The sequence below is a fragment of the Antechinus flavipes genome, chromosome 2 (assembly GCF_016432865.1).
Source record: "Antechinus flavipes isolate AdamAnt ecotype Samford, QLD, Australia chromosome 2, AdamAnt_v2, whole genome shotgun sequence".
Classification (NCBI taxonomy): domain Eukaryota; kingdom Metazoa; phylum Chordata; class Mammalia; order Dasyuromorphia; family Dasyuridae; genus Antechinus; species Antechinus flavipes.
The window spans coordinates 82,525,940-82,552,932 of NC_067399.1; the positions used below are offsets into that span (position 1 = coordinate 82,525,940).

Below are 26,993 nucleotides of genomic sequence, written 5' to 3' on the forward strand. Positions count from 1 at the left end.
GGTATATGAATGTTATGGAACATTATTGTTCTGTAAGAAATGACCAGCAGGAGGAATACAGAGAGGCTTGGAGAGACTTACATGAACTGATGCTAAGTGAAATGAGCAGAACCAGGAGATCATTATACACTTCGACAACGATATTGTATGAGGATGTATTCTGATGGAAGTGGATTTCTTTGACAAAGAGACCTAACTCAGTTTCAATTGATAAATGATGGACAGAAGTAGCTACACCCAAAGAAAGAACACTGGGAAACGAATGTGAACTATTTGCATTTTTGTTTTTCTTCCCGGGTTATTTTTACCTTCTGAATCCAATTCTCCCTGTGTAACAAGAGAACTGTTCAGTTCTGCAAACATATATTGTATCTAGGATATACTGCAACATATCTAACATATATAGGACTGCTTGCCATCTAGGGGAGGGAGTGGAGGGAGGGAGGGGAAAAATCAGAACAGAAGTGAGTGCAAGGGATAATGTTGTAAAAAAATTACCCTGGCATGGATTCTGTCAATATAAAGTTATTATTAAATAAAATTTAAAAAAAAAACATATATAACATGTATTGGTCAACCTGCCATCTAGGGGAGGGGGTGGGAGAAAGGAAGGGAAAAATTGTAACAAAAGGTTTTGCAATTGTCAATGCTGAAAAATTACCCATGCATATATTTTGTAAATAAAAAGCTATAATAAAAAAAAGAATGTGTTCATAAATTAGTAGTGACTAAAGAATCAAAGTTTTCTAGATAATTGTTAGTGAAACACTCATTCATTGCTAATAATTGTAAACTTGCAGAAATCTTTTTGAGAATAGTCTGGTAATATTAAGTAAAGGAAAAATATCTATTTTTTTGACTCAACAATTCCACTTTGGTCACTATCATCTAAAGGTAACATCAAATAACAAATTTAAAAAGCTATCTATTCAAAGATTTGCAAATGTTAAATTGTGTTACAATAATAGATAGTAAAACTGTTGACCAATATAAAACTGGTTTTACTGTTCATCTTATTTTGTTTTTGAAGTGGACAAATGACATCAGGAAGGTGATGCTGTGACATGCAAGTGAAGTGGAGTTAAGTGAGGCAGAGCTGTGCAAAGTTATCAGCCTCACTTCTGTCCTCCAGTCACCTGAGTACTGCAAGACATAGGTCAGGATCTGGTGATGGTCCCAGATGCAATGACAGATCTTGGTCTTTTTGAGCTAAAGTCTTTCTCAGGTCTCAGTTTGAATGAAGAAATGTCCATTCAGTGATTAAGGTTAATGTAAGAATTGAGGCAAAAGGTGGCCTAGTTTGCCTTCACAAAAGAATCAATCCAAGAGGGGAAAACCCTCAGTTTCTAACTAGAACAGAAGCAATGGCTTTTTACACTCACTGAGCCATCAAACCCAAACAATGAGGCTTGAGTTGAGATTTGTTATTAGTATAATCAAATAACTCCATCTGAAATCCAAGAGGCCTGATGTTCTGGAGCTATATTTTAAAAAATCATAAAAGAAATCTACATGATACAATTGATATGAAGAATGCAAAGAAATCTGGAAAGAGGTTTTTTAAATTGGCACATAGCAGAAAAGAAAAAAATAGAACAAAGATTAAACTATGGGCACACAAAAGGAAAAGTGAATGTAAATAGCCTTGGAGAAAGGTTTAAGGCACCTCTGCATTATAAATCAATTAAATAGTGAATCATCAGCAGCAAGTTTAATCAAGTTTAATGATGTTCACCACTAAGTTTTTAGTAAAAATTAAAACTAAGAAGTATAGGATCTTTAAATTCTGAAATAAAGTTCCACTAAATAATTCTATTATATCACTATTTTTAAAAAATGCTTTTCAATAATGATCACAGAAGGGAATTAGCTGGAAAGTAGCCTTTGTAAGTAGGAAAATTACAATTTGGCCATCTTACTCATTTTTTAAACCTTATAGACTTAAAGAATTTCTGTCAGCTAATTTTCCATAACTATTTTTCTAACTAAGGATCTATAACTAATTAGAATCAAGTTTATAGTATTATCTTTTTCCTAATTCATGACCAATACCTACTTTGACCAGTTAAATACTATTAATAATTTACCAATCAATTCTTTCAGACCATTTCTTTATAAAAAATTTACAGAAAAGTTAAAACCCAGAGATGCTAAGCAATCAGAAACAAATGAACACCAACATACCTAAAAAGTAGTCTAACAACACAATTTAATTTACTAAATTTGGTGATCTTTATAATTAAAGCACATATTATAACAACAGATAGCTTCTTTCTAAAATCCTGCTATGATAAAACTTTTTCAGGTTGCAGATTAAATATTAATATTTTAAATAACCAAGAACGTAAATAAATAACAGAGTTTAAATCATAGAGGCAACAAAAAATTTCTAAATGAAGGATAATGTTACTGACATCAGTTTCATAAAATGCCTATAGTTTGATTCATAAAATACCTATAGGCTGATAAATACTTTTTTCTGGATAAAAAGTGATTATGTTATCAATACATTCCTTAACTGAGGCACAATATTAAAATATTTTATATGTATTTAGCATGGATAATAATACAAAATTTAAAAATACATTTTTTCTCACCTGGTATATTAATAATTGGGCAAGAATTAAAGTATTCTGAGAAAAGCTCAGCATTCAAAGTGGCACTCATCAGAACAATACGAAGATCTCGATTCTGCAACATAACATCCTTCAAAACTAGCAGCAAGAAATCACTAATGGGAAGAAAAAACACCAACCAAATTCAAAGTTAAATATTTGTTCCATTCAGACTTTTCCCCTTTTTTTATTCATTACTACTATTTTGAAATGTAAGAAGACTTCCCAATAGGCATTTGTTCTCTTACTCACTTTTCCCTTTTCATCATCTTTATTTCCCATAACCTTTACAAATTCAAACTATATAATGCAAATGCACAAATGAATCTAAATAAGTTACATGTGGCAAAGGTGGTTTGATGATTTTTTAAATGGCAATCTTGGAATTTGTTTCCCACATTTTATTATTATTATTATTATTTTGCTTGACTTAGCATTTTATTGAGTTCATAGACCTAAGGTGGTGATGGAAAAAATATTAATACAGAAGTTTTGTGATTTTTTTCAGAAATCCAGTTAAGACATTTACCAATACAGGCCTGCCATTAACATTCTCCTTTCTCTGTTCAAATTCTTTTTTTCTTTCAAGGTCCTGTTCAAATGCTACCTTTTCAGAGAAGCCTTCCCTGACTAGACCAGCCTTCACTGATGTCCTTTTCTTATGACTATAATATTTAAAGTCTCTATTAAACTCTTGAATGATTTCTTCTTCTTTTATATGTGAGAATCTTCTCACTTTAATTAAATCATAAGGTTCTGTAGTCTCTATTACTATTTAGTAGTATTTTTTTTAAACAATTTTTTCCTTTAATTCCTTAGATGGCATATTTCTTCCTTTTTTAAAATAACTTTTTATTGATAGAATATATGCATGGGTAATTTTTTTTTACAACATTATCCCTTACACTCACTTCTGTTCTGACTTCTCCCTTCCCTCCCTCCATCACCTCCCCTAAATGGCAAGCAGTCTTATACATGTTAAATATGTTATAGTATATCCTAGATACAATATATGTGTGCAGAACCATACAATTCTCATTGCAAAGAAAGAATTGGATTCAGAAGGTAAAAATAACCTGGGAAGGAAAACAAAAATGCAAGTAGTCCACATTCATTTCCCAGTGTTCCTTCTCTGGGTGTAGCTAGTTCTGTCCATCATTGATCAACTGGGACTGAATTAGATCTTCTCTTTGTCGAAAATATCTACTTCCATCAAAATACAAGCTCATACAGTATTGTTGCTGAAGTATATAATGATCTCCTGTTTCTGCTCATTTCATTCAGCATCAGTTCATAAGTTTTTCCAAGCCTCTCTATTTCATCCTGCTGGTCATTTCTTACAGAACAATAATATTCTATAATATTCACATACCACAATTTACCCAACCATGCTCCAATTGATGGGCATCCACTCAGTTTCCAGTTTCTTGCCACTACAAAAAAGGCTGCCACAAACATTCGTGCACATACAGGTCTCTTTCCCTTTTTTAAAATCTCTTTGGGATGTAAGCCCAGTAGTAACACTGCAGGGTCAAAGGGTATGCACAGTTTGATAACTTTTTGGGCATGATTCCAGATTGTTCTACAGAATGGTTGGATACGTTCACAACTCCACCAACAATGCATCAGTGTCCCAGTTTTCCTGAATCCCCTTCAACATTCATCATTATTTTTTTCCTGTCATCTTAGCCAATCTGGCAGGTGTGTAGTGGTATCTCAGAGTTGTCTTAATTTGCATTTCTCTGATCAACAGTGATTTGGAACACCCTTTCATATGTGTAGAAATAGTTTCAATTTCATCATCTGAAAATTGTCTGTTCATATCCTTTGACCATTTATCAATTGGAGAATGGCTTGATTTCTTATAAATTAGAGTCAATTCTCTATAAAGTTTGGAAATGAGGCCTTTATCAGAACCTTTAACTGTAAAAATGTTTTCCCAGTTTGTTGCTTCCCTTCTAATCTTGTTTACATTAGTTTTGTTTGTACAAAGGCCTTTTAATTTGATATAATCAAAATTTTCTATTTTGTGATCAATAATGATCTCTACTTCTTCTTTGGTCACAAATTCCTTCCTCCTCCACAAGTCTGGGAGATAAACTATCCTATGTTCCTTTAATTTATTTATAATCTCATTCTTTATGCCTAAATCATGGATCCATTTTGATCTTATCTTGGTATATGGTGTTAATAAGTATGGATCCATGTCTAATTTCTGTCATACTAATTTCCAGTTTTCTCAGCAGTTTTTATCAAATAGTGAATTCTTATCACCAAAATTGGGATCTTTGGGTTTGTCAAACACTAGATTGCTATAGTTATTGACTATTTTGTCCTGTGAACCTAATCTATTCCACTGATCAACTAATCTGTTAGATCAGATACAACTAGGCCACCTTCATTTGATTTTTTTTCATTAGTTCCCTTGAAATTCTTGACCTTTTGTTCCTCCATATGAATTTTGTTGTTATTTTTTCTAGGTCATTAAAATAGTTTCTTGGCAATCTGATTGGTATAGCACTAAATAAATAGATTAGTTTAGGGACTATTGTCATTTTTATTATATTTGCTCGGCCTATCCAAGAGCACTTAATATTTTTCCAATTATTTAAATCTGACTTTATTTGTGTGGAGAGTGTTTTGTAATTTTGCTCATGAAATTCCTGACTTTTCTTTGGTAGACAGATTCTCAAATATTTTATGTTACTGACAGTTATTTTGAATGGAATTTCTCTTTATATCTCTTGCTGTTGGATTTTGTTGATGATGTATAAAAATGCTGAGGATTTATGTGGATTTATTTCTAATAGCTTTTTAATAGAACTTCTGGGGTTCTCTAAGTATACCATCATATCATCTGCAGAGTGATAATTTGGTTTCCTCATTACCTACTCTAATTCCTTTAATCTCTTTCTCAACTCTTATTGCTAAGGCTAGCATTTCTAATACAATATTAAATAATAATGGTGATAGTGGGCAACCTTGTTTCACTTCTGATCTTACTGGGAATGGTTCCAGTTTATCCCCATTATATATAATGCTTACTGACAGTTTTAAATATATGCTCCTAATTTTAAGGAAAAATCCATTTATTCCTATAGTCTCAACTATTTTTATTAGGAATGGATGTTGGATTTTATCAAATGCTTTTTCTGCATCTATTGAGATGATCATATGGTTTTTATTAATTTGGTTATTGATATAGTCAATTATGCTGTTTTCCTAATATTGAACCAACCTTGCATTCCTGGTATAAATCCTACTTGGTCATGGTGTATTATCCTAGGGATGATTTTCTGTAATCTTTTTGATGATATTTTATATAAGATTTTTAGCATCAATATTCATTAGGGAAATTGATCTATAATTTTCTTTCTCTGTTTTCAACCCACCCGGTTTAGGTATCAGTACCATGTCTGCATCATAAAAGGAATTTGGTAGGTCTCCTTCAATCCCTATTTTTTCAAATAGTTTATATAGCATTGGAGTTAACTGTTCTTTAAATGTTTGGTAGAATTCACATGTAAATCCATCTGGTCCTGGGGATTTTTTCGTAGGGAGTTGGTTAATAGCTTGTTCTATTTCTTTTTCTAAGATGGGACTGTTTAACCAATTTACTTCTCCCTCTGTTAATCTGGGCAAGCTATATTTTTGAAGGTATTCTTCCATTTCATTTAAGTTATTGAATCTATTGGCATAAAGTTGGTCAAAGTAACTCCTAATTATTGCTCTAATTTCTTCTTCATTAGTGTTGAGTTCTCCCTTTTCATTTTTAAGACTAACAATTTGATTTTCCTCTTTCCTTTTTTTAATCAGATTTACTAAGGGTTTATCTATTTTGTTGGTTTTTTCATAGAACCAACTCTTAGTTTTATTAATTAATTCAATAGTTTTTTTTACTTTCAATTTTATAAATCTCTTCTTTTATTTTTAGAATTTCAAGTTTAGTATTTGACTGGGGGTTTTTAATTTCTTCCTTTTCTAGCATTTAGTTGTAAGCCCAATTCATTGACCTTATCTTTCTCTATTTTATGCAAGTAAGCCTCTACAGATATAACATTTCCCCTTATTACTGCTTTGGTTGCATTCCACACATTTTGGTATGACATCTCATTATTGTCATTTTCTTGGGTGAAGTTATTAATTATGTCTATGATTTGCTGTTTTACCCAATCATTCTTTAGTATGGAATTATTTAGTTTCCAATTATTTTTTGGTCTATTTTCCCCTGGCTTTTTATTGAATGTAATTTTCATTGCATCGTGGTCTGAAAAGGATGCATTCACTATTTCTGCCTTATTGCATTTGAGTTTGAGGTTTTTATGTCCTAACATATGGTCAATTTTTGTATAGGTTCCAAAGAAAGTGTACTCCTTTCTGTCTCCGTTTAGATCAAATGAGAAGCTGTAGGTACAGATCTCTTTATTTGGTGTTTAAAGTTCTCAACTTAGCCACAATCTACCTTTTCAGTCTAATGATACCTGAGTTATTCTGCTGTATAGTCCTCATACACAACAGCCCATCTCTGCCTTTCCATAGGGAGATGTTCTCCCTGACCTTATCTACTCCTATTTTTGAAGGACCCTGTACAATAATATCCCCCAAAGTTACTAAACTGCATAAACCTTTGGCCAATGATAACTATACTATGTCTGTACCTCAAAGAAATCAAAGAAAGAGAAGGACCCATATGTACAAAAATATTTGTAGCAACTCTTTTTTTTATGTGTGTGGGAGTAAAGCATTAGAAACTGAGAGCATGCATGTCAAATGGGGAACAGCTAAACAAATTATGCTATGAATGTGATGGAATAATAAAAGGCATGGTAGTTACAAAAAAGCCTGGGAAGATTTGTATGAATTGATGGCAAGGTAAGCAGAACCAAGAGAACAATTTATATAGTAACAACAATATTGTAGAGATAATCAACTTTGAAAGACTAGTATTCTGATCAACATGATAACCAACCACAATTTGAAAGTACTTATGATGAAGCATACCTCTAGATGAAGACATGATAAGACTCAAGAGTACAGCCTGAAGCATGTTTTTTCTTTTCTCTCTTTTTTTGATATGCCTAAAATGGGGATTTCTTTTGCATGATATATGCTAGCAATGTGTTTTGGTTTTTCTCAGTGAGTGGGGGAGGAAAAGGAGGAAGAGAGAAAATTCAGAACTGAAAATAAAATAAAATTCAATGAAACAAAAAATGCTTAAAAATGCTAAGGGGCAGCAAGGAAGGCGTGGCAAGGATAACTCACAGGAAGTCACAAGGATGTACAAACAGTGACAGTTCAAAAACCAATCTGACCACAATAGGGAGGTCATGCAAAGAAATAATATGAATTAGATTTAGAGAGATGAGAAGCAAAGTATAGAGGGCTTTAAGTGCTACTTTGAGATGTTTATATTTTATTCTAGAAGCAAGTACAGAGATGGCATAACCACTTCTGTGTTGCAGGACTATCAATTAAGCAGACAGACAGAGGATAGATTGGAGAGGGGAAATACAGGAAACAGAAAAACCAGTCAGACGGACATTGAAATAGTCAAAGCAAGAGATGAACTAGAGAAGAAGCAGTATCCTTCATGGTTTCCTATAGCTTCTAGAATAAAAGATGATTTCTTATTAATTTACTTAATATTTTCCCAGTTATATTTAAAACAATTTTTTACTTTTTAAAAACTTTTTGAGTTCCAGATTCTCTTCCTAATTCTCACCCTCAGCCATTAAGAAATCACATGTGAAGTTACATAAAAATATTTCCCTAAAAGTCATGTTGTGAAAGAAAACATAGATCTCTCATCCTATGCTAAGGGGCAGCAAAGAAGCTTTCAAAAAATTCAAAAAAAGCTTTCAAAAAATAAAGTTAAAAAAAAGAGTATGATTCAATCTGTATTCAGATACAATCAGTTTCTAGAATAAAAGATAAACTCCTCAGCCTGGCAGTTGAAGCCCTCTACAATTCAGCTCCCATTTACTTCTCCAGGTCTAAAGTAAAAGTGGAGAAAAGGGGTGAGATATGAGTGATGTTGTAGAGGCAGAAACAACAGGATTCAGCAACTGATTGAATGTACGCTGCTTCTTTGTCCTCAGCCTTCTGCACCCTCTCTTCCTCCTGGTTATATTCTGTTTGGTTTCTATGACTGGTTCTCCTGATTGTCATCTAGACTGCTTGACCACTTCTTTTCAATCTTCTTTGCTGGACCATGTTCCATTTTTTGCCTTATAATCATGAGTACCCTTCAAGGTTTTGTGGGTCTTCTTCTCTCTTTAAATTTCTCCCTTGAAGATATCACTAACTCCTGTGGGCTTAATTAGCATCTCAAAGCAGGTGAATTCCAAACCTGTAAATCCAATCTTAATCTCTCCACTGAACTTCAATTCTAAATTGCCAATTATCTGATGGACATATTCTTAACTGGATGCCCTACTGATATCTTAAAAGTCAATAGGTCCAAAACAGAATTGATTACCTTTCCATTCTAAATCTGCCTCTTCTGCAGAGAGCCCTCCAGAGAGGGCCTGTATCCCAAATGCATCATAAAAAAGGGAAAAGGACCCACATATATAAAAATGTTTGTAACAGTCTTTTTTATAGTGGCAAAGAACTGGAAACTGAGTGGATGCTCATCAGTTGGAAAATGGCTGAATAAGTGAGGAATGTTATCGAATATTATTTTTCTATAAGAAACTATCAGCAGGATTTGAGAGAGGCCTAGAGAGACTTACAAGAAGTGATGCTAAGTAAAGTGAGTAGAATTAAGAGAACATTTTACACAGCAACAAAATTATGTGATGATTAACTCTGATGGGCCTGGCTCTTTTCAACAATGAGGTGATTCAGGCCAATTTCAATAGATTTCGGATGGAGAGAGCAATCTGCATCCAGACAGAGGACTAAAGGGCTGTATTACAGCAAAGTATTTTCTTTTCTTTTTTTTTGTTTTAAATAGCTTTTTATTTACCAATATATGCATAGGTAATTTTTCAGCATTGACGGTTGCAAATCCTTCTGTTCCAACTTTTTCCCTCCTTCCCCCCACCCCTTTCCCCAGATGGCAGGCTGACCAACACATGTTAAATATGTTAAAGTATAAGTTAAATACAATATATATATATATATACATACATATATACATACATATATACATACATGTCCAAACAGTTATTTTGCTGTATAAAAAGAGTCAGACTTTGAAGTGGTGTACAATTAGCCTGTGAAGGAAATAAAAAATACAGGAGGACAAAAATAGAGAGATTGGGAATTCTATGTAGTGGTTCATAGTCATCTCCCAGAGTTCTTTCCCTGGGTGTAGCTGGTTCAGTTCATTACTGCTCTATTGGAACTGATTTGGTTCATCTCATTGTTGAAGAGGGCCACGTCCTCTTCAGAATTGATCATCATATAATATTGTTGTTGAAGTAAATAATGATCTCCTGGTCCTGCTCATTTCACTCAGCATCAGTTCATGTTAAGTCTCTCCAGGCCTTTCTGAAATCATCCTGTTGGTCATTTCTTGCAGAACAATAATATTCATATACCACAATTTATTCAGCCATTTTCCAATTGATGGGCATCCACTCCAGTGTCTGGTCACTACAAAGAGGGCTGCCACAAACATCCTTGCACATACAGGTCTCTTACCCTTTTTTAAATCTCTTTGGGATGTAAGCCCAGTAGTAACACTGCTGGGTCAAAGGGTATGTATAGTTTGATAACTTTTTGAGCATAGTTCCAAATTGCTCTCCAGAATGGCTGGATGTGTTCACAATTCCACCAACAATGTATCAGTGTCCCTGTTTTCCCACATCCTCTCCAACATTCCACCTTATCTTTCCCTGTCATTCTAGCCAATCTGACAGGTGTGTAGTGGTATCTCAGAGTTGTCTTAATTTGCATTTCTCTGATTAATAATGACTTGGAGGATTTTTTTTATGGCTAGAAATAGTTTCAATTTCTTCATCTGAGAATTGTCTGTTCATATCCTTTGACCATTTATCAATTGGAGAATGGCTTGATTTCTTATAAATTAGAGTCAATTCTCTACATATTTTGGAAATGAGGCCTTTATCAGAACTTTAACTGTAAAAATGTTTTCCCAGTTTATTGCTTCCCTTCTAATCTTGTTTGCATTAGTTTTGTTTGTACAAAGGCTTTTTAATTTGATAAAATCAAAATTTTCTATTTTGTGATCAATAATGATCTCTACTTCTTCTTTGGTCACGAATTCCTTCCTCTTCCACAAGTATGAGAGGTAAATTATCCTATGCTCTTCCAATTTATTTATAATCTCATTTTTTATGCCTAGGTTATGAACCCATTTTGACCTTATCTTAACCATGTTAAGTGTGGGTCAATGCCTAGTTTCTGCCATACTAATTTCCAATTTTCCCAGCAATTTTTGTCAAACAGTAAGTTCTTATCCCAAAAGCTGGGGTCTTTGGATTTGTCAAACACTAGATTATTAAAGTTATTGGCTGTTTTGTCCTTTGAACCTAACCTATTCCATTGATCAACTGGTTTATTACTTAGCCAATACCAAATGGTTTTGGTAACGGCTGCTTTATAATACAATTTTAGATCTGGTACAACTAGGCCACCTTCATTTGAATTTTTTTTCATTAATTCCTTTGAAATTCTTGACCTTTTGTTTTTCCATATGAACTTTGTTGTTATTTTTCTAGGTCATTAAAATAGTTTTTTGGGAGTCTGATTGGTATAGCACTAAATAAATAGATTAGTTTAAGTAGTATTGTCATCTTTATTATATTTGCTTGCCCAATCCAAGAGCATTTAATATTTTTCCAATTGGTTAGATCTAACTTTATTTGTGTGGAAAGAGTTTTGTAGTTTTGCTCATAAAGTTTCTGATTTTCCCTTGGCAGATGGATTCCTAAATATTTTATACTGTCAGTAGTAACTTTAAATGGAATTTCTCTTTGTAACTCTAACTGTTGGATTTTGTTAGTGATATATAAGGATGCTGATGACTTATGTGGATCTATTTTGTATCCTGCAATTTTGCTAAAGGTGTGGATTATTTCTAATAGCTTTTTAGTAGAATCTCTGGGGTTCTCTAAGTATACCATAATATCATCAGCAAAGAGTGATAGTTTGGTTTCTTCATTACCTACTCTAATTCCTTTAATCTCTTTCTCAGCTCTTATTGCCAACACTAGCATTTCTAATGCAATATTAAATAGTAGTGGTGATAGTGGGAACCTTGTTTCACTTCTGATCTTATTGGGAATGGTTATAGCAAAGTATTTTCGATTTTGTTCTTGTTGTTTGCTTGCGTATGGTTTTCTTTTTCATTTAAAAATTTCCCCCCCTTTTTGATCTGATTTTTCTTGTGCAGAATGGTTAATGTGTGTTAGAATCTTTACAAAGTGTAAAGTCACTAGAGTTGATAGAGACAATAATTATCTAATTTACCATGGTTCAGTATGACTGATCTGATCTTACAAGGAGATGTTATGGGTCAGAAGAAACAAGGTACTAAGTAGAACTGATAGACAATAATGCTTGTGTTCACACCTTTAAAGAGCTCATATAAGCAAGAAGTATTTAAGTACTCATTGGAATTCACAAGTATGGGAGATTCACAAAGTTAATTATGTAACTTTGTGAATTCACATCTCCCTTGAAGCTCTTAGGGCCAGAGAGCACTCTGAGAGGAAACCCATAATCCAACTCTCCCCTATCCCACAATCCCTCTCTCAGAGAAAGAGCATAAATAGAGTGTCAGAGAGCCAGTCAAGGGAGTTCAGCTGAATTACACTGAGAGGGGAGCATCAAGTGAGTTCATCCAGAAGCCCTCTCTCAGAGGCAACAGAGATTCATTCTATTTTCCACTTGGCTGGCTGGAGGCTGAAGGACAAACTTTTGGATTTGGAGACATTCGGAGGGAGCTCTTGGAACCAAGCAGAAAGACAGGCCACTAAGAAAAAATAACAGGGCTATTTTGGAAGGAGAAAATAAACATTTGCATTTTATCACCTGGCTGCATTTTGGGTGATTATTACTTTAACTGAAACTAAGGCTGCCTTCAGAAAACCTCCCTGAGAAACCTGCTCTCCTCCAGAGAGAACCATTATTTTAAAGAAGAAGAACACCACAAATGTGTAAATATGTCTAGAAGGATTGCACAAGTTTAACATATATTGAATTACTTGCTGTCTAAGAGAGAGGGTGGGAGAAAGGAGGGAAAAATTTGGAACACAAAGTTTTGCTAGGGTGAATGTTGAAAATTATCTTTGCATGTATTTTGAAAATAAAAAGCCATTATTTAAAAAATAAATAAAATAAAATAAAATATCCATTCTCCCAATCACTCATTTCCTAACTTGGAGTTATCCTAGATTTTTCTCCTTTCTCTCAATCCTCATATCCAATCAGTTGCTAAGTTCTGCCTATTCTACCTCTATGAAATCTCTTGTTCATCTCCTTATTTCTACTTGCACAGTTATTACCTTATGTCATAGTCCCATCATCTCTCATCTAGATTATTCTATTAGCTTTTCTAATTTATCCTCTTTCCTCCAATTTCTCCTCTCTTCATTCCATATAGCTGCCAACATAAACTTTTTTTCCCCTGAGGCAACTGGGGTTAAGTAACTTGCCTAGGGTCACATGGCTGGAGGTTTAGTATCTGAGGCCAGATTTGAAATGATTTAATAGTACTTTTTTTCCCCCCAATTACATATAAAGACAATTTTTAACATTCACTTTTTGGAAGATTCTGAATTTCAAATTTTTCTCCCTTCCTCCATTCCTTCTCCCCTCCCCAAGAAAGCAAGCAATCTGATATAGGTTATACATGTAAAATCATGAAAAATATATTTCCATATTAGTCATATTATGAAAGAAGATACAGAACAAAAGTGAAAAAGCTACCAAAAAAAGTGAAAATAGCATGCTTTGATCTGCAGACTCGATCAGTTCTTTCTCTGGATTTAGATAGCATCTTCGATCATAAGTGTTTTAGAATTGTTTTGACCATGGGTCCTTGAAAGCTGTGGCAACAGAAAACAAGCTCTGCCCAGGATCTACCATGCCTAAGGGCTTGCAATGCCAGTGATGGCTATCATTGAGGACTAGCCTAGTTGATACTGCTGATGATCCTTCCCATATCTCTTATGGGATGAAATCATGGATCCATGAAGCAATGAACTCTCCTTAGCACATGAATACTGCAAGCACTTAATAAATACTTATGAAACTGAATATGTTCAAGATTATCCCTGTCACAAAGTCAGAATAGTCTTGTCACTCTATTCTGCTGTGGTACCTCTGTTTTGGTTGCTGATAAATTATATAGCTTCTATTTTGGTGCCTCTCTCCTTTTCCAACTATTTTAAGAGAGCTCTGAAGCATATTTCACACCCTGAACTACATCACATAATAGCTCAATTTCTTTCTGAACAACTACTAACTCTTAAATGATTGAGAGATTAAGAGAGCTAGCTAGTGACTGGTGCAGATTGAAATGTAGCAGGCATGACATTATATCCAAGTAGATTTTTAAAAATAATAATAAAAAAAATATACATATATATTATATATATAGACAAATTCTATATTATAATAATGACTTCATCCATTATAACTTACTATGAATGGACCTTCACTAGACTAGATGCTGCCAAATCTAGCATTTTTAGTTCTACAGAAATGACATACAACGTCTTAATACAACCTCCAACCTGGATTTTCTATACATATTCTATAATCACCAGTGTTATGAAGCTGACCTACAAGTAAGTGACTTTTAACTATATCCTAATTCTATACAATTGTGTCTCTTACCTTTCTTCTGTCCTCTCATGAACTTCATCAACAATAATGTGGGTGACTCCCTGTAGGGCTGTGTCTCCTTCTAGCCTTCTCAGCAGCACTCCTGTGGTACAGTATAACAACCTGGTAGCTGAGGACTTAATATAAAAAAGCAAAGGATAAGACAATTAGTCAACTAAAAAAATAAACACACATACCCAAAGCCCTACTATAGCATATTAGGAAAAAAGCACAGGACTGGCATTTTGCACACCTGGATCCTGTCCTGGGCAGGACACAAGAGTCTGAATTAGGTCTCTGGGACTTGGCACCTGTAAAATGTCAATAATAATATTTAAACACAAAGTTATGGATGAAGTGAACTGTGAAAGCTGTCTCAAAAGATGAAGACAGTGTTCTAAAGACTGAGTAAAAAGGTCGGCTGTGCCCCAGGGACAGGTTTTTTTTTTTTGTGAGGTCTAAGTGGGGCCGCATTGGCATTGAAATTCCCATATAAGGTAATTTAGTTATCCTAAAGATGCGGGTGGGTTGAAAGTTTTTCCTCATTTATGACTTAGAATGTGAAGTCATTTGTCCTGGCTAATCAGGGCCAAGATCCAGCCTATAGGGAATGTTAGGCCAGGCCCCTATATAATTCTTGTCTGTTAACTGGGACTTGTCTCTCATTATCCTTGTGGGGAGGGAGATGCCCTTTCTTGTAAAATTGTAATAAAATTCCTTTCTGCTTTTGCCTTGAGAAATCTCCTTAATTTATTTGAGCTGGTGGGTTTGTCGCACACAGTTATGAGAAAAAATTCCATGAGTCTTAAAAAAAATATTAATTAATTTAAGTAAAATTAAATTAATTCATATTAAGGGTAAATATTATTTGTAAATTGAGATGATTGAACTTGAAGGTCCCTTCTAAATTTAGCATTCACTATCATTTTATTCTGTAAATTCAAACCCAAATTTTACTCGTACTCTTGCTATCAATAGCTGTGAATTTCAAATCTAAAATAGCAGGAAGTATTATAAAATACACAAATGACTGTGTCTGAAAAATAGAAATCAGAATTAAATTGCTTCTTGTTTGAATAAGGTCAATAAATCACTCAATAAAAGCAAAATATTTAAATTTTAAAACAATCTAATTGGTAATTTCTATCAATGAAGATTAAAAGCCTCCAAAGAAAAAACAGAGATCTGCCTGAATAAGACTTGCTTTAAAATTCCTCTAGAAACATTTCTCTGTTCTGAGGATCACCTACTGAATTTATCCTGAAGATTCATCATCCAAATTTTCTTCAAATCTTTAGCTCAAAAGTCACTTTAAACATAACAATGGTATAATATATTTATAATACATGATAAATTATAAAATATTATATAAAGTATAATAATATTCATAATTGTAATAAATAATATACTTGTAATACAGAAATAATTGAGCAAGCTACAAACCTTGATGCTTTCTAAGCGGATCTGGTATCCCACAGTAAAACCTATTTTTTCGGCTCTCTCTTTAGCCACACGTTCAGCTACGGAAATAGCAGAGATTCGTCGAGGTTGGGTACAGATGATGTTTGCTACCTTCTCAGGAGGCCCATACAGAGTATCATCCAGAATAAACTGAGGGATCTGAGTAGTTTTCCCACATCTACATCAAAAAGACCCCCAACACACATACACATAATCAAAGCAAACTTTTATGAAAAAGTCTTTAATTTCTATAGTTTTTTCTAGTTTTTTATTTTCAGAAAAATCAATAAATGATGATATATTATGGGAAAGAGATAAAAGCAGTTATACTATTCCTTATAGCTTCATCTTATTTACAAGAAAAAATAACCTTTCAACTTTTTAATTTATAGCTGCTAAACAAAAGATTAGGTATCTTCAATTTAAAAGACCACAGAAGAAAAGGCCAATCGCCTAAAACAACTATTTCTTTGTCTGTAAAATGGGAATTTTGATAACAATGATAACAGCAATGACAATAAAAGTAACCATAATGAGTATTTTTATAGCACTTTAAGATTTGTAAAATATTTTAAAAATATTTCATTTGTTCCTTATAAAAACCCTGGAAAGTGAGAGCCATTATTTCCCCCATTTTACCATGAGGAAGTTAAGATAGAGAGAGGTAAATGATTTGCCCAAGGTCAAATAACTAGTAAATGCTTGAGGCTAGATTTGAACTCACTCCTTCCTGAGTCCAGGTCCAGCAATTTGTCTACTATACCTAGAAGATGCCTCTCTTTTAGAGATATGATGTTTTTGAAAATTATACTTTTGGACAAAATATTAGTTCATGTCTAAATGTACTGGAGACTATAAAGTGTAGCATATATTTTGACATAACAATATTATATTTAGCTATAAAATGCTGGATATTTCTCTCTTAATATTTATTTACTTAGATTTCAGGCAGAATGGGAGAAACTATAACTACAGAAATAATCCTGGCTCCTGATAAAATATGCTTCCGTGTTTTAAAAAAATACAAAATTAAATTCGCAATTGCTCAATACAAAATTAAGTTTATATTAGATTTCCCTCTTCACCAGAGAAAGGAGAAAATGGGAAAATATTTTATATTATGCCCCAAATGACAAATCTTGGGCTTTGTTAAAATCACAGGAAATTCTAGAGATGAATTCCTTTTCAAAATAAACACTCTGAAATTATTCTTTAAACTCAAATATGAGTCCTCTTGGGGGAATCTTATCCTAAAGAACTCTTAAAGACTTGTTAAGTGGGCATTTCCTTTATCTATTCATAAGCAGTTGTCAGAAAGTAAATAAAAATAGCAAACCCCCTCCCCCCACCAAAAACAAACAAACAAACAAACCACCAATCAATGTAGAGCCAACTATGGTTAAAATTACAACCACAAAAATCAGTTCTACTCTGACAAAAACAAATGTTTTATTAGTAGATAATTGGTCTCGGTTAACCAGGGGCCATACCACATTCTAATATTTAGATTAAATCTCCATTAAGAATACATCACACTCTTACCCAGTCATACCACTCACAACAAGCACTTGGTGCTTGCTCAGCAAATCAAGAATGGTTTCTCTTTCTTCCCAAGCAGGGAGTGATCGTCTCTCTTGCAGAATTGACTGGTATTGTCTGGAAGCCTAATATAATCCAAAGGTATCAAGACAATCAAGTTGTGCAACCATTATCCCACAAAGCCTTGAGGACATTTAAAAAAACCTACAAGAGAAACTCACTCCTTGGGTTTAAACACTTTTCCTGCTTTACCCAGTAATAGTTTCTCTATCACATAAAATACCCATTTCAAGCAATAATAATAATTATGATCATTGAGTTTCTTCACATGAGAACAGCTCTTACACAAGAACTTCATTTGGAGACCCAGCTCAGCACTGAGCAGTCATGGGGTCACTGACTATCTATTACAATTGGGAATAGAGTTTTCTATCATCTAAAAAATTTATAAAACCATATAATTTCCAGCATATCCCACTTGTATATGTGTGTGAACTCTGAGCAACTGAGTTGTTCTATTCTAATTTTTAAAGGCTTGATTGCTTAGATATTTGTAGTGACCACAATCAACTTTGATTCTGAATGTTGGTATTACCATATACAAATTAGCATTTTCCCTCAGAATGTAAAATCACCAAGTTTTAGAGCTCAAAGGGATATAAGAGATTATCTAACCCAACTTCTTTATTTTACAAACACCGACTTGGGCCTAGAATGAAGTAACATGCCCAAGGTGATAGAGCTAACTTTATCAGGGCAGATATTTAAATTACCTTTATTTGGATGTCTTCAGAAATTAATCTGTTTATTAGCAGGTATCTAATTCAGGGCTAAAAATGTTGTTCAAAGCATCACTTGATCTGTACTATACTAAAACCACATGGTTCTAAAAATGATTGGAATTTTGTTAGTATGCAACCCTATGGGCTGATATTCAAAATCAGAAGAAAATCTGACATACAGAAAACTTAAAATAGATCGACGTGACAAAAGCATGTGGGAAGGGGAATACTGAGCTTCCTTTTCTCCTATCTGTTACAAACGGCTCAACACTGTTTTACCATACTCTACCTTTTTTATGTGAAACTCCTTGCAAATTTTAGCATTTTCAGGACATATAGACTTAGCCTGCCAATCACATCTCCTGGAAATCTTTTTCTTGAGGTTGATATAGCTTTCATTCTCTACAAAAACTGGTGTAAGAACTTCATCATCATCTTCCTCCTCATCAGGTTCTAGTTCTCTCTTCACTAGACAGTAAACAGAAAATAAAACATGAAACTAATATGAAGTTAAAATGACAAAGAAAAAGGATACCGAGTAATAAAACGATTACATTTATAAAAATGGAGAAGGAGGAGGTGGGTTGTGATAAATGATAAATTTTGGAAGTATATTCCATCAGATGCTTTTTGCTTTCACTTCACTAAAACCTTTTGAACAGAGGACTGAAAGTTTCATTTCACATAAGGAAAATTTTGCAGTGAGCTGCAGAAAACACTATGCTTCTTCTTGATTCTTGAAGTCTTCCAGTGAAAGTAAACTCACTGTCTTAAAAAGCAATGCACTCTACTTTTAGACAGCACTATTAGGAAATTCAGCCCTGTGTCTCTTTATATCTCCTCTGGGGACAAACAAAATAAATTTAAGGTCACTTCCATGTGACAGCTCATTAGATACTTGAAAACAGCTATCATGACCACCTAAAGTAAAGCACTCTTTTCTACTGTTCCTCATGTGGCCCTTTACTTTTCTGGTTACTATTCTTGGAATACTTCCAGATTTATCAATGTTTTTCCTAAAAATAGTACACAGATTTGAACACAATACTCCAGATGTGACCAGAGTATATAATAGGATGTTCACCCTCCTTATCCTGGACACTATGCTTTTCAACATAGCTAAGACAGAATACATGAGTTTTCTTGGCTGCCATATCACACTTCTTGCCACTCTTTAGATCGAAGTCCTTTTTTGTCTCCTATTTCATCTAAGTTGATGAATTTGTCAGCTCTCCTGGATTTAATGAGCATCTCCAAACAAATGATTTTCACATCTATCCATCCTGCCCACTCTTCTTCCAATCACCCACTGGGTATTTTAAATTGGATATCCCATAAGCACCCGAAATTTGACATATCCAAAACAACTCATTATCCTTTTCTTTCCAATGCAATCTCCTTTTGAATTTCCTTACCTGCATCAAGGACACCCAAATCCTTCCAGTTACTTAGATTTACAACCTTAGCCTCATCCTCAATTCCTTACTTTCTCCTACCACATATAATCTAATCAGCAGCCAATTGTGTTGTACCTCTACAGTACAACTTTCTTAAAATAGTCTATAGCAAACCATTTTATATTCAAATGACTAAAATATTCAGAGAATACAAGATCTCACTAATTTTGCTGAGTATAAAAAAGCATTCAATTCAAAAAAATATCTATCATTAAAGATTCTATTGCAATATGTTGTGTCCCATACACATTGTAAGATTCTCCCATGCTCACTTCCTGTCTATAATGAAATCAAATAGATCTTTGGAGCAAAAAAAAAAAAGCTCATTTAAAAACTAGAAACTTTCAAATAAGTTTTCTTTCCAAGTACAGCAGGAAACAGAACCACTTTCATTTTCTGCTTGTGACAGCTCTTATGGACATAAAAAGTAAATGCTTTGCCTATTATCACGGACAGATATGAGAAGCAGCCCATAGAATGTCTAACTTCTAAATTCAATATGGATTTTTTCTGCTTAATACCCTAAAAGTAATACTTTTGACAGTTTACAAACCTTCTGGCACAGGATTGGGAACAAAGGAACTATTTGGAATCATTGGTTTACGATTGGCAGCATAATTTGTTCTGTTCACAGAAGAAATTGGCAATGAGTTCACTGGAGGAATACTATACTTATGATGGGTATTTGTTAATAATTCGACAATTTCTTTTTCATCCTCCAAAAGGGTTATCAAAGAATATACTACAGGTTCAGCAGTCTCAGCAAATGTCAAGGCCTTCCCATAAAGAAACTCAGAAATATGTAAACGACAAGCCAGAGGTAGATTTTCATTGGTAGAATAAAATGCCACCAGAGGTGCTTGGAAGGGATACTTGCTACCTTCAGAAAATCTAATTTCAAGTTCATATAAAAAAGAGCCATCTTCATTAGATCTAAGATGAGAATCATCTATGGATCTCTCTGCTTTCCTTGAAAGTTGTCTTGAAGGATTTTCATGTCTGAATTTGCATTTTGATCCAAATCTACAATTTCCTTGGAGATAGAATTGACAGATTTCACGTGAAGTCTGTATATTTTTGGCACTTTTCCTCTGTTTGGATTTGCAGAGTTTATTTGTTAGGTGCTCCAACTCTAATCCAATTGTCCAGACTCGGTTCTGAATTCTTTCTACAAATTTTTCTCCACAAATTGATCGAAGAGCAAAGGCTTCTTCTTGCCTTTGTTCCATACACTCTTCTCGACTGACACAGGATGCTGCTGCAGGTATCTCCATCCTCTCTGCATATCTTTCTGAAAAACACTGAGAGAGCAAATGTTCCAGAGAGGCCCCAACATCACCATCACAGGATTTCAATGCTTCCTGGCAATATTCAGTATTAAAGCCATACCTACAGAAAAAGAAAACAATCTGGAATCAGTGAGATTTTCTTATCTGTAGTTAGAAGAAAGGAAGTTGACTGATAATTAAGATAGGCTAGGACTTTAGGAACATAAGACATTCTAGTGCATAGAGCACTGGGCCTCAGAGACTTATTAGCTGTGTGATTCTGGCCAAGTCATTTCACTTATTTGTCTCAGTTTTCTAATTTGTAGAATGGAGGTGATGACAGCACCTCCCTCCCAGAGTTGTTGTGAAGATCAAATGAGATAATTGTAAAGTGCTTAACAAAGGATTTGGTCCATAGCTGGTGTTTTGTTCTCTCCCCTCTATCCTCTTTCCTTTTAAGTAATTATCTGTTTTCAAATTTCTGAATATGTCCAGAGTGGACATATCATTCCACTGTGATATAAAGAGGAAAATAACATAATTACACTGATACAGAGAGCTCCCCAGTGAAAATCTTTTCTCAGCCCCTCTTTCACTCCATGCCTAGAATATACAGCTTCCTGACTTCTGCTTCACAAAATTTCTCACTCTTTGAAGGACAAGTACCAGTCAGTCAATCAATCAACAAACATTTATTAAATACCTATTATGTTCTAGTCACTGTGCTAAGTGCTGAGGATACAAAAAGAGGCAAAGTCTGCCTTCAAGGAGCTTATAATATACTGGGGGAGACAACAACACATCAATACATAAAAAAATAAGCTATGTACAGGAAAAATGGAAATTAACAAAGGGAAGACACTAGGATTTGAAAGGGCTGGAAAGGTTTCCTGTATAAGGTAAGATTTTAATGGAAGGTAAGTAGATGAAGATGAGAGAATGTTCCAGGCATGGAGGACAAAGAAAATGTCCAGATTTAAGAATTTGTGTGTTTTGTTCATGGAACCATGAGGAGGTAATTACATTGAAAAGCATACTATATGTGGCAGGCAATAAGGTGTAAAAGACTGTAAAGAAAGGAAGGAGGAGGCCAGATTACAAAGGACTTTGAATGCCAAACAAAGAGCTTTGTATTTGACTCTGGAAGAGCTAGATTTCACTGGAGTTGGGGGAAGAGGAAGAAGTGTGTGTGTAACATGACTGGAGTGTTTTAGGAAAATAACTTTAGCGGCTGAATAGAGAATAGATTGGAATGGGGAGAAACTTGAGTCAAGTAGAACTGTCCTCCCTTCCAAACTACACAGTAATTACTTTGTATTTATGCAGTTCATAGTAAATAGTTATCCTTATACACATATTAATGTTGTAGCTATATTTCTTATCTCCCCCAGTAGATGATAAGATACAAGTGAAGGTAAGATTGTTTCATTCTTTATACTTGTATCCCAAGTGTTACCACAGCATCTGGCATAAATAAGGGCTTAATGTTTTCTGGCTTAAAGATTGAAATTTATAGTCTAAACTATACTTTTCTGGTTATTCTTTTCTGCACTTTCCCAGGTTTGTCAATGTCCTTCCTTAGGGGAAAAAAAAGCAAAAACAAAAACCATTGCCTAGAATTCAGACATGACAACACTCCAGACATGACCTTCCTCATACTGTTTCTCAACACAGGCCAAGCTTGTGTGTGTTTTCTCAGTTGCCATATCATATTCCTTGCTACTTTTTACTTCCCCAGGACTTAAATACCAGGTCTGAATCTAAATCTTCCTGACTCTCCACTTGCATATGTAAGGGAAGGACAAAATGAGGAAGGAAGAGAGAATGAGGAATTAAAGGAAGAGGAGAAGCCATATATATCCAGAGAGATGAATGGAGCAAGGTGTGACAGCATCCAAGCACAAAAATTTACCTGGAGAGTTTCTGGATTGCAAATGGAGATACCTCCAATTCAGGAATGTGAGGCTTCACAAATGCAGAGCTAGCATGTTCTCCAACGGGATAGTCACAAACAAGGGAAGACTTCGGACTGGTAGAATGGTACAATTCATCATCACAATAATCAGACTCTTCTTCTTCCCCAGAAGCACCACCTCTGACAAAAAAAAAAAAACCACAAACAAAAAACAAAAAAAATTACTGAAGTAATAATATAATTTGAATTTATTTCAAAGCGGAATTAATCAAGTTTCTAACAACTTAGTTCAAGGACTCAGACTATGATTACTCCAAAAAAATAAAATGAAAATGAAAACCTTAATTGACTAGTCATTTTAGTGTGACTCAGATAACTTAGCTATCACCCACTCAATTCCTTTTCCTTCTTCTAACAACCACTGAAATCCTTCTCTGTCTCCCCCATTCCCCAAGTTACCTCTTTTTAATTTGGAACAGATATGATGCTGAATAAGAAGGGAAAAGAGCTGTCCATAATTAACTATACATTAATTCTTGGGATTTGAAATGAGCAACTTCTCTATCTGAAGTTGGGAGTCTTATGCCATTTAAAAAATGTGGAAAATAACCAACAACATAGTGAAAGCCTATGGTGTCAAGAAAATCTTTAATTTACAGGAGACACGATGGTATGGTGGAAAGACCATTGCATTTGAAGTCATGCATTGAAGCATGAGAAGCTTGATTCTCAGGATCTGCTTTCTACAACCTGGGTAACTGTAAGACATTTTACTTCTGTGGGCCTCAGTTTATTGTGAAACATGGGGCTGGAGACTAGATAACTGCCATAGTCCCTTGAAGTTCTATTTCTGACTCCCGTAATCCTAGGTTTAATGCTCAGGGACTAAAATTTTCCTTCTTAAAGATCAAACTTGTTCCCAATACAACTTTGTTTTCCAAGAGGGTCAATTTTTCCCATTTTTGAGCCTCAGGCAGACTGACACAAAAAAGCAATGAATGAGAAAAAAGGATTGAAAAAGTAAAGAGTCTGCAAAGGACTTGTCATAATCATATAAAAGAACTAACTCAAATCCAGCCTCCGGTTCCTGTCCTTGGAGTTCTCGAAGAAGAGCTTTGACTTTTTCCTGATTTTCAGAAGTCATACGGAGAGTTTGTAAGGGCACTCTGGTTTTAGGTCTCCGTTTTGGTTGTGCTCCAACTTTGTTCGTGTTGCTGCCAGACCTAATAAAGAAATCAGACCAAAATTCTACATTTAGTTATGATCTGAGGTTACCTATTCCCTGGTCACCCAACACACATTATATTAGATTATCAAGTAGCTTACAAAAGACAAAGAAAGGAAAGAAATAATAACATACAGATATATCTTCTAGGTTCCTGGAACATCCATCAGTTCTTTATATTGTCTAGAAAAACCTGACAAGAACAGCTGTTTCATAATTCTTTTCACTAACCCAGAAGCACACAGAAAAACACAATATGAAACTTTGGAAGAGGTATCATCATTGCTGTTAGTCCTTCTTTCCCAAAGAAGACCAATGACATCCTAAGGGTGAATTGTGTATGATTTGTATTTGTGAGGTAGAGCTGCACAAAGTCATCAGATCATCTTTAGTTCATTCTTTAAGGCAGAAGCACAATCTGAACATAATGAATAGTTTCTCCCTATTTGTCAACATTAGGCATAACTTGTGTGCAAGATATTGTTAGATATAAAGTAAGACTTGGTCTCTGCCCTCAAGAAACTTGCAATCTAAAGTGAAGAAAAAAAGTACAAGCAAAAGCACAAATATCTGGAAAACAAGAGAACAAAAGTATCATAAAAGAAATACAAATAAGACACTATAAGGGTGTAGAAGAGAAAGAAATCGTCCTATTGGAATGAGCTAAAGACTATGGAATGTCAATTAAACTGACTTGAAAAATGGTGTGGATTTCAATAAATGGTAACAGAAGAAAAAGAGTACTTCAGGCAGAAGAAATATAAAGATAGGAAAAGAGAAAATATTCTAGGACCTATAAGTAGTCCAGTTTGCTTATGGCATATGTTATATAGAAGGGGATAGTGGGACATAGGTCTGGAAAGAGAATGTTTAGAGATGAAGGACTTGGACTTTATTTTATAAGTCACTTAAGTTTTTATAATTATATCTATTCCTATAGTTGTTTAAAATGTGCACAGTACTTTCTAGGTAATAACTCAAGGAGTATCACTATTTCCATCTGAGCCTCATATAGGTAATTGATTTGTCCATTCTCCTACTGCTGGCCTTAGAGCTAGCACTGAATAAATCCAGATCTTCTAAGTCTATGTCCAGTGTTGTACTCAGTATAACAGGCTGCCTCTCGGGCCATTGATGCTTGTTTAGAATTAGAGAAGCTGTGACTTCAGAACTATTCTAGCAGTAACATGCTAGATGGAGTGGAGGAAGAATAAGTTGCAGACAAATGGTGATGAGACCTATAACATGATGGTGGCAGTGAGAATCAATAGGAGGTAAAAGACAAAAGAGACATATTAATGTTAGCCAAGCTGATTTCTAATAGTTCACAGAAAAGACGAGTAGAATATCTGGTCTATTATTCTATACCAGATGTGAATCTGGAAGGAGATGAATAAATTCTGAAGGCACCAAAAAAAAAAAAAAAAAATCCAACCTCATTCTGAAAAGAAAGAAAAACAGAAATTATAAATATTATAGATATAGATAAAAAGGGAAGTCATCAACCAGCCTAAAAAGTGATATGGTACATACAGAAGACAGTAGCAAAGGCAAGTGAGGAAGTGTTAAATAGAATGGCACAGTATGGTGCTGTAAGGTCAAAACAAGCTGAAATAGGCAAATAAATCTAGACAACAAAAAGAGATTCTAGTTTTAATGGGGAAAAAAAAAATCAAAGAACGGAACAAATGGAATAATGAAAACAAGATGAGAAAGTAGAACCAATCAATAATTATTCAACTTCCACATCTTTTTCAGCAGAATTTAAAATAAACAAACAACAAAATAAAACAAAGAACCTAGAACAAAGATGGTTAGTTGGGGAAGGATTCCTTGTAAGAAGATAAGAGTAATTGGTTTCCTAGGGACAGCTCTTTTCTATCACATCAAATAATACAAAAAAAAAAAAAAAACAAATTGAGAAAAGTCAATGTTGACAAATGAAAGAATCTGGTACAAAATAATTCTTATGTGAAATATAACACAAGGCTAATTCAAGTTTGTCCTGCTAGAACTGTTTCTGTTCTCTTTCCTGATCTGACAGCCTAAGCACTGGCTGAGAAAAATTAGGATCACAGCTAGAGGGATGAAGTGAATTAGGATTTCAAAGGAAAAGTCTTAACCCTTCATTAATCAATATTATTGATCATAGGAAAGTCTTCTGAATGAGGGGAAGAAATATTGGAACCACTAATGACTAATCAGAGCTCAAGAGAGGTGGGCAAGATGTTTTCTCCAGTTTCTTTACTGGCCTTTAGGTGGTGGTGAACACTAAGAGGGTAGCTCATGAAGGAAGGAGTGGTAGAGCCAGCAGACAGGGACTAATCAGGTGGAATAACTGACTGAGAGGTTGAGGAAAAAGAAAGCTAAGATCTTTCTTTTAGTGAAGGTCTTTCAGTGAAATCTCCAAGTAGAAGCAATATCTTTCTCCTTAAATTTCTCACAGCACTTTGTATGGATCTCTTTGTAATGACAGTTGTTATGAATGTGTCTCATCTTTTCTATTAAGTTATATAACTGTTAAATGTAAGGACTATTCTTTATTTGTTGTGTTCTGAATACCTAGAATGAGCCTAACAAACATCTGCTGAATTGAAATATTTATTGAAATTCAACAATGCCTAAAAAAATATACCACCAAACCCAACCAAGTCTCAAATACTCAAGTCAGATAGCTTGTCTCAGAAATGTACTGTTCCCAGAATATAGCATTTCAATTTGCCAACACCCAAGCACCTTTTTTTTTTTACAAGAAAGGATAACTGCAGTTTTAAACTTTGGCCAATAAATTAATAGCATTTATTATACACCTACTGTGTTTCAGGCACTGTTGGGGGATTGAATGGAACAGAAGGGATAACACATGATGGGACACAGAAATAAAACAGGGATAAAAATAAAATTGTCCCTGCTCTCACAGAGCTTACAA

General features: G+C 34.3%; 1 protein-coding gene across 3 annotated transcripts in view; it reads right to left on the bottom strand.

Moving 5' to 3' along the window:
- Window positions 1-26,993, bottom strand: part of DHX57 (DExH-box helicase 57) — a 62,191-nt gene that overhangs the window by 30,230 nt on the left and 4,968 nt on the right. For all 3 annotated transcript variants that reach the window (XM_051975133.1, XM_051975134.1, XM_051975135.1), the window contains exons 4-11: window positions 23,907-24,062; window positions 22,837-23,019; window positions 20,210-21,045; window positions 18,489-18,667; window positions 17,421-17,542; window positions 15,861-16,056; window positions 14,430-14,554; window positions 2,598-2,731 (exon numbers count right to left, since the gene is read on the bottom strand). In XM_051975133.1, the coding sequence (XP_051831093.1) occupies window positions 2,598-2,731; window positions 14,430-14,554; window positions 15,861-16,056; window positions 17,421-17,542; window positions 18,489-18,667; window positions 20,210-21,045; window positions 22,837-23,019; window positions 23,907-24,062 (1,931 nt within the window). The remainder of the gene's footprint in view (window positions 1-2,597; window positions 2,732-14,429; window positions 14,555-15,860; window positions 16,057-17,420; window positions 17,543-18,488; window positions 18,668-20,209; window positions 21,046-22,836; window positions 23,020-23,906; window positions 24,063-26,993) is intronic.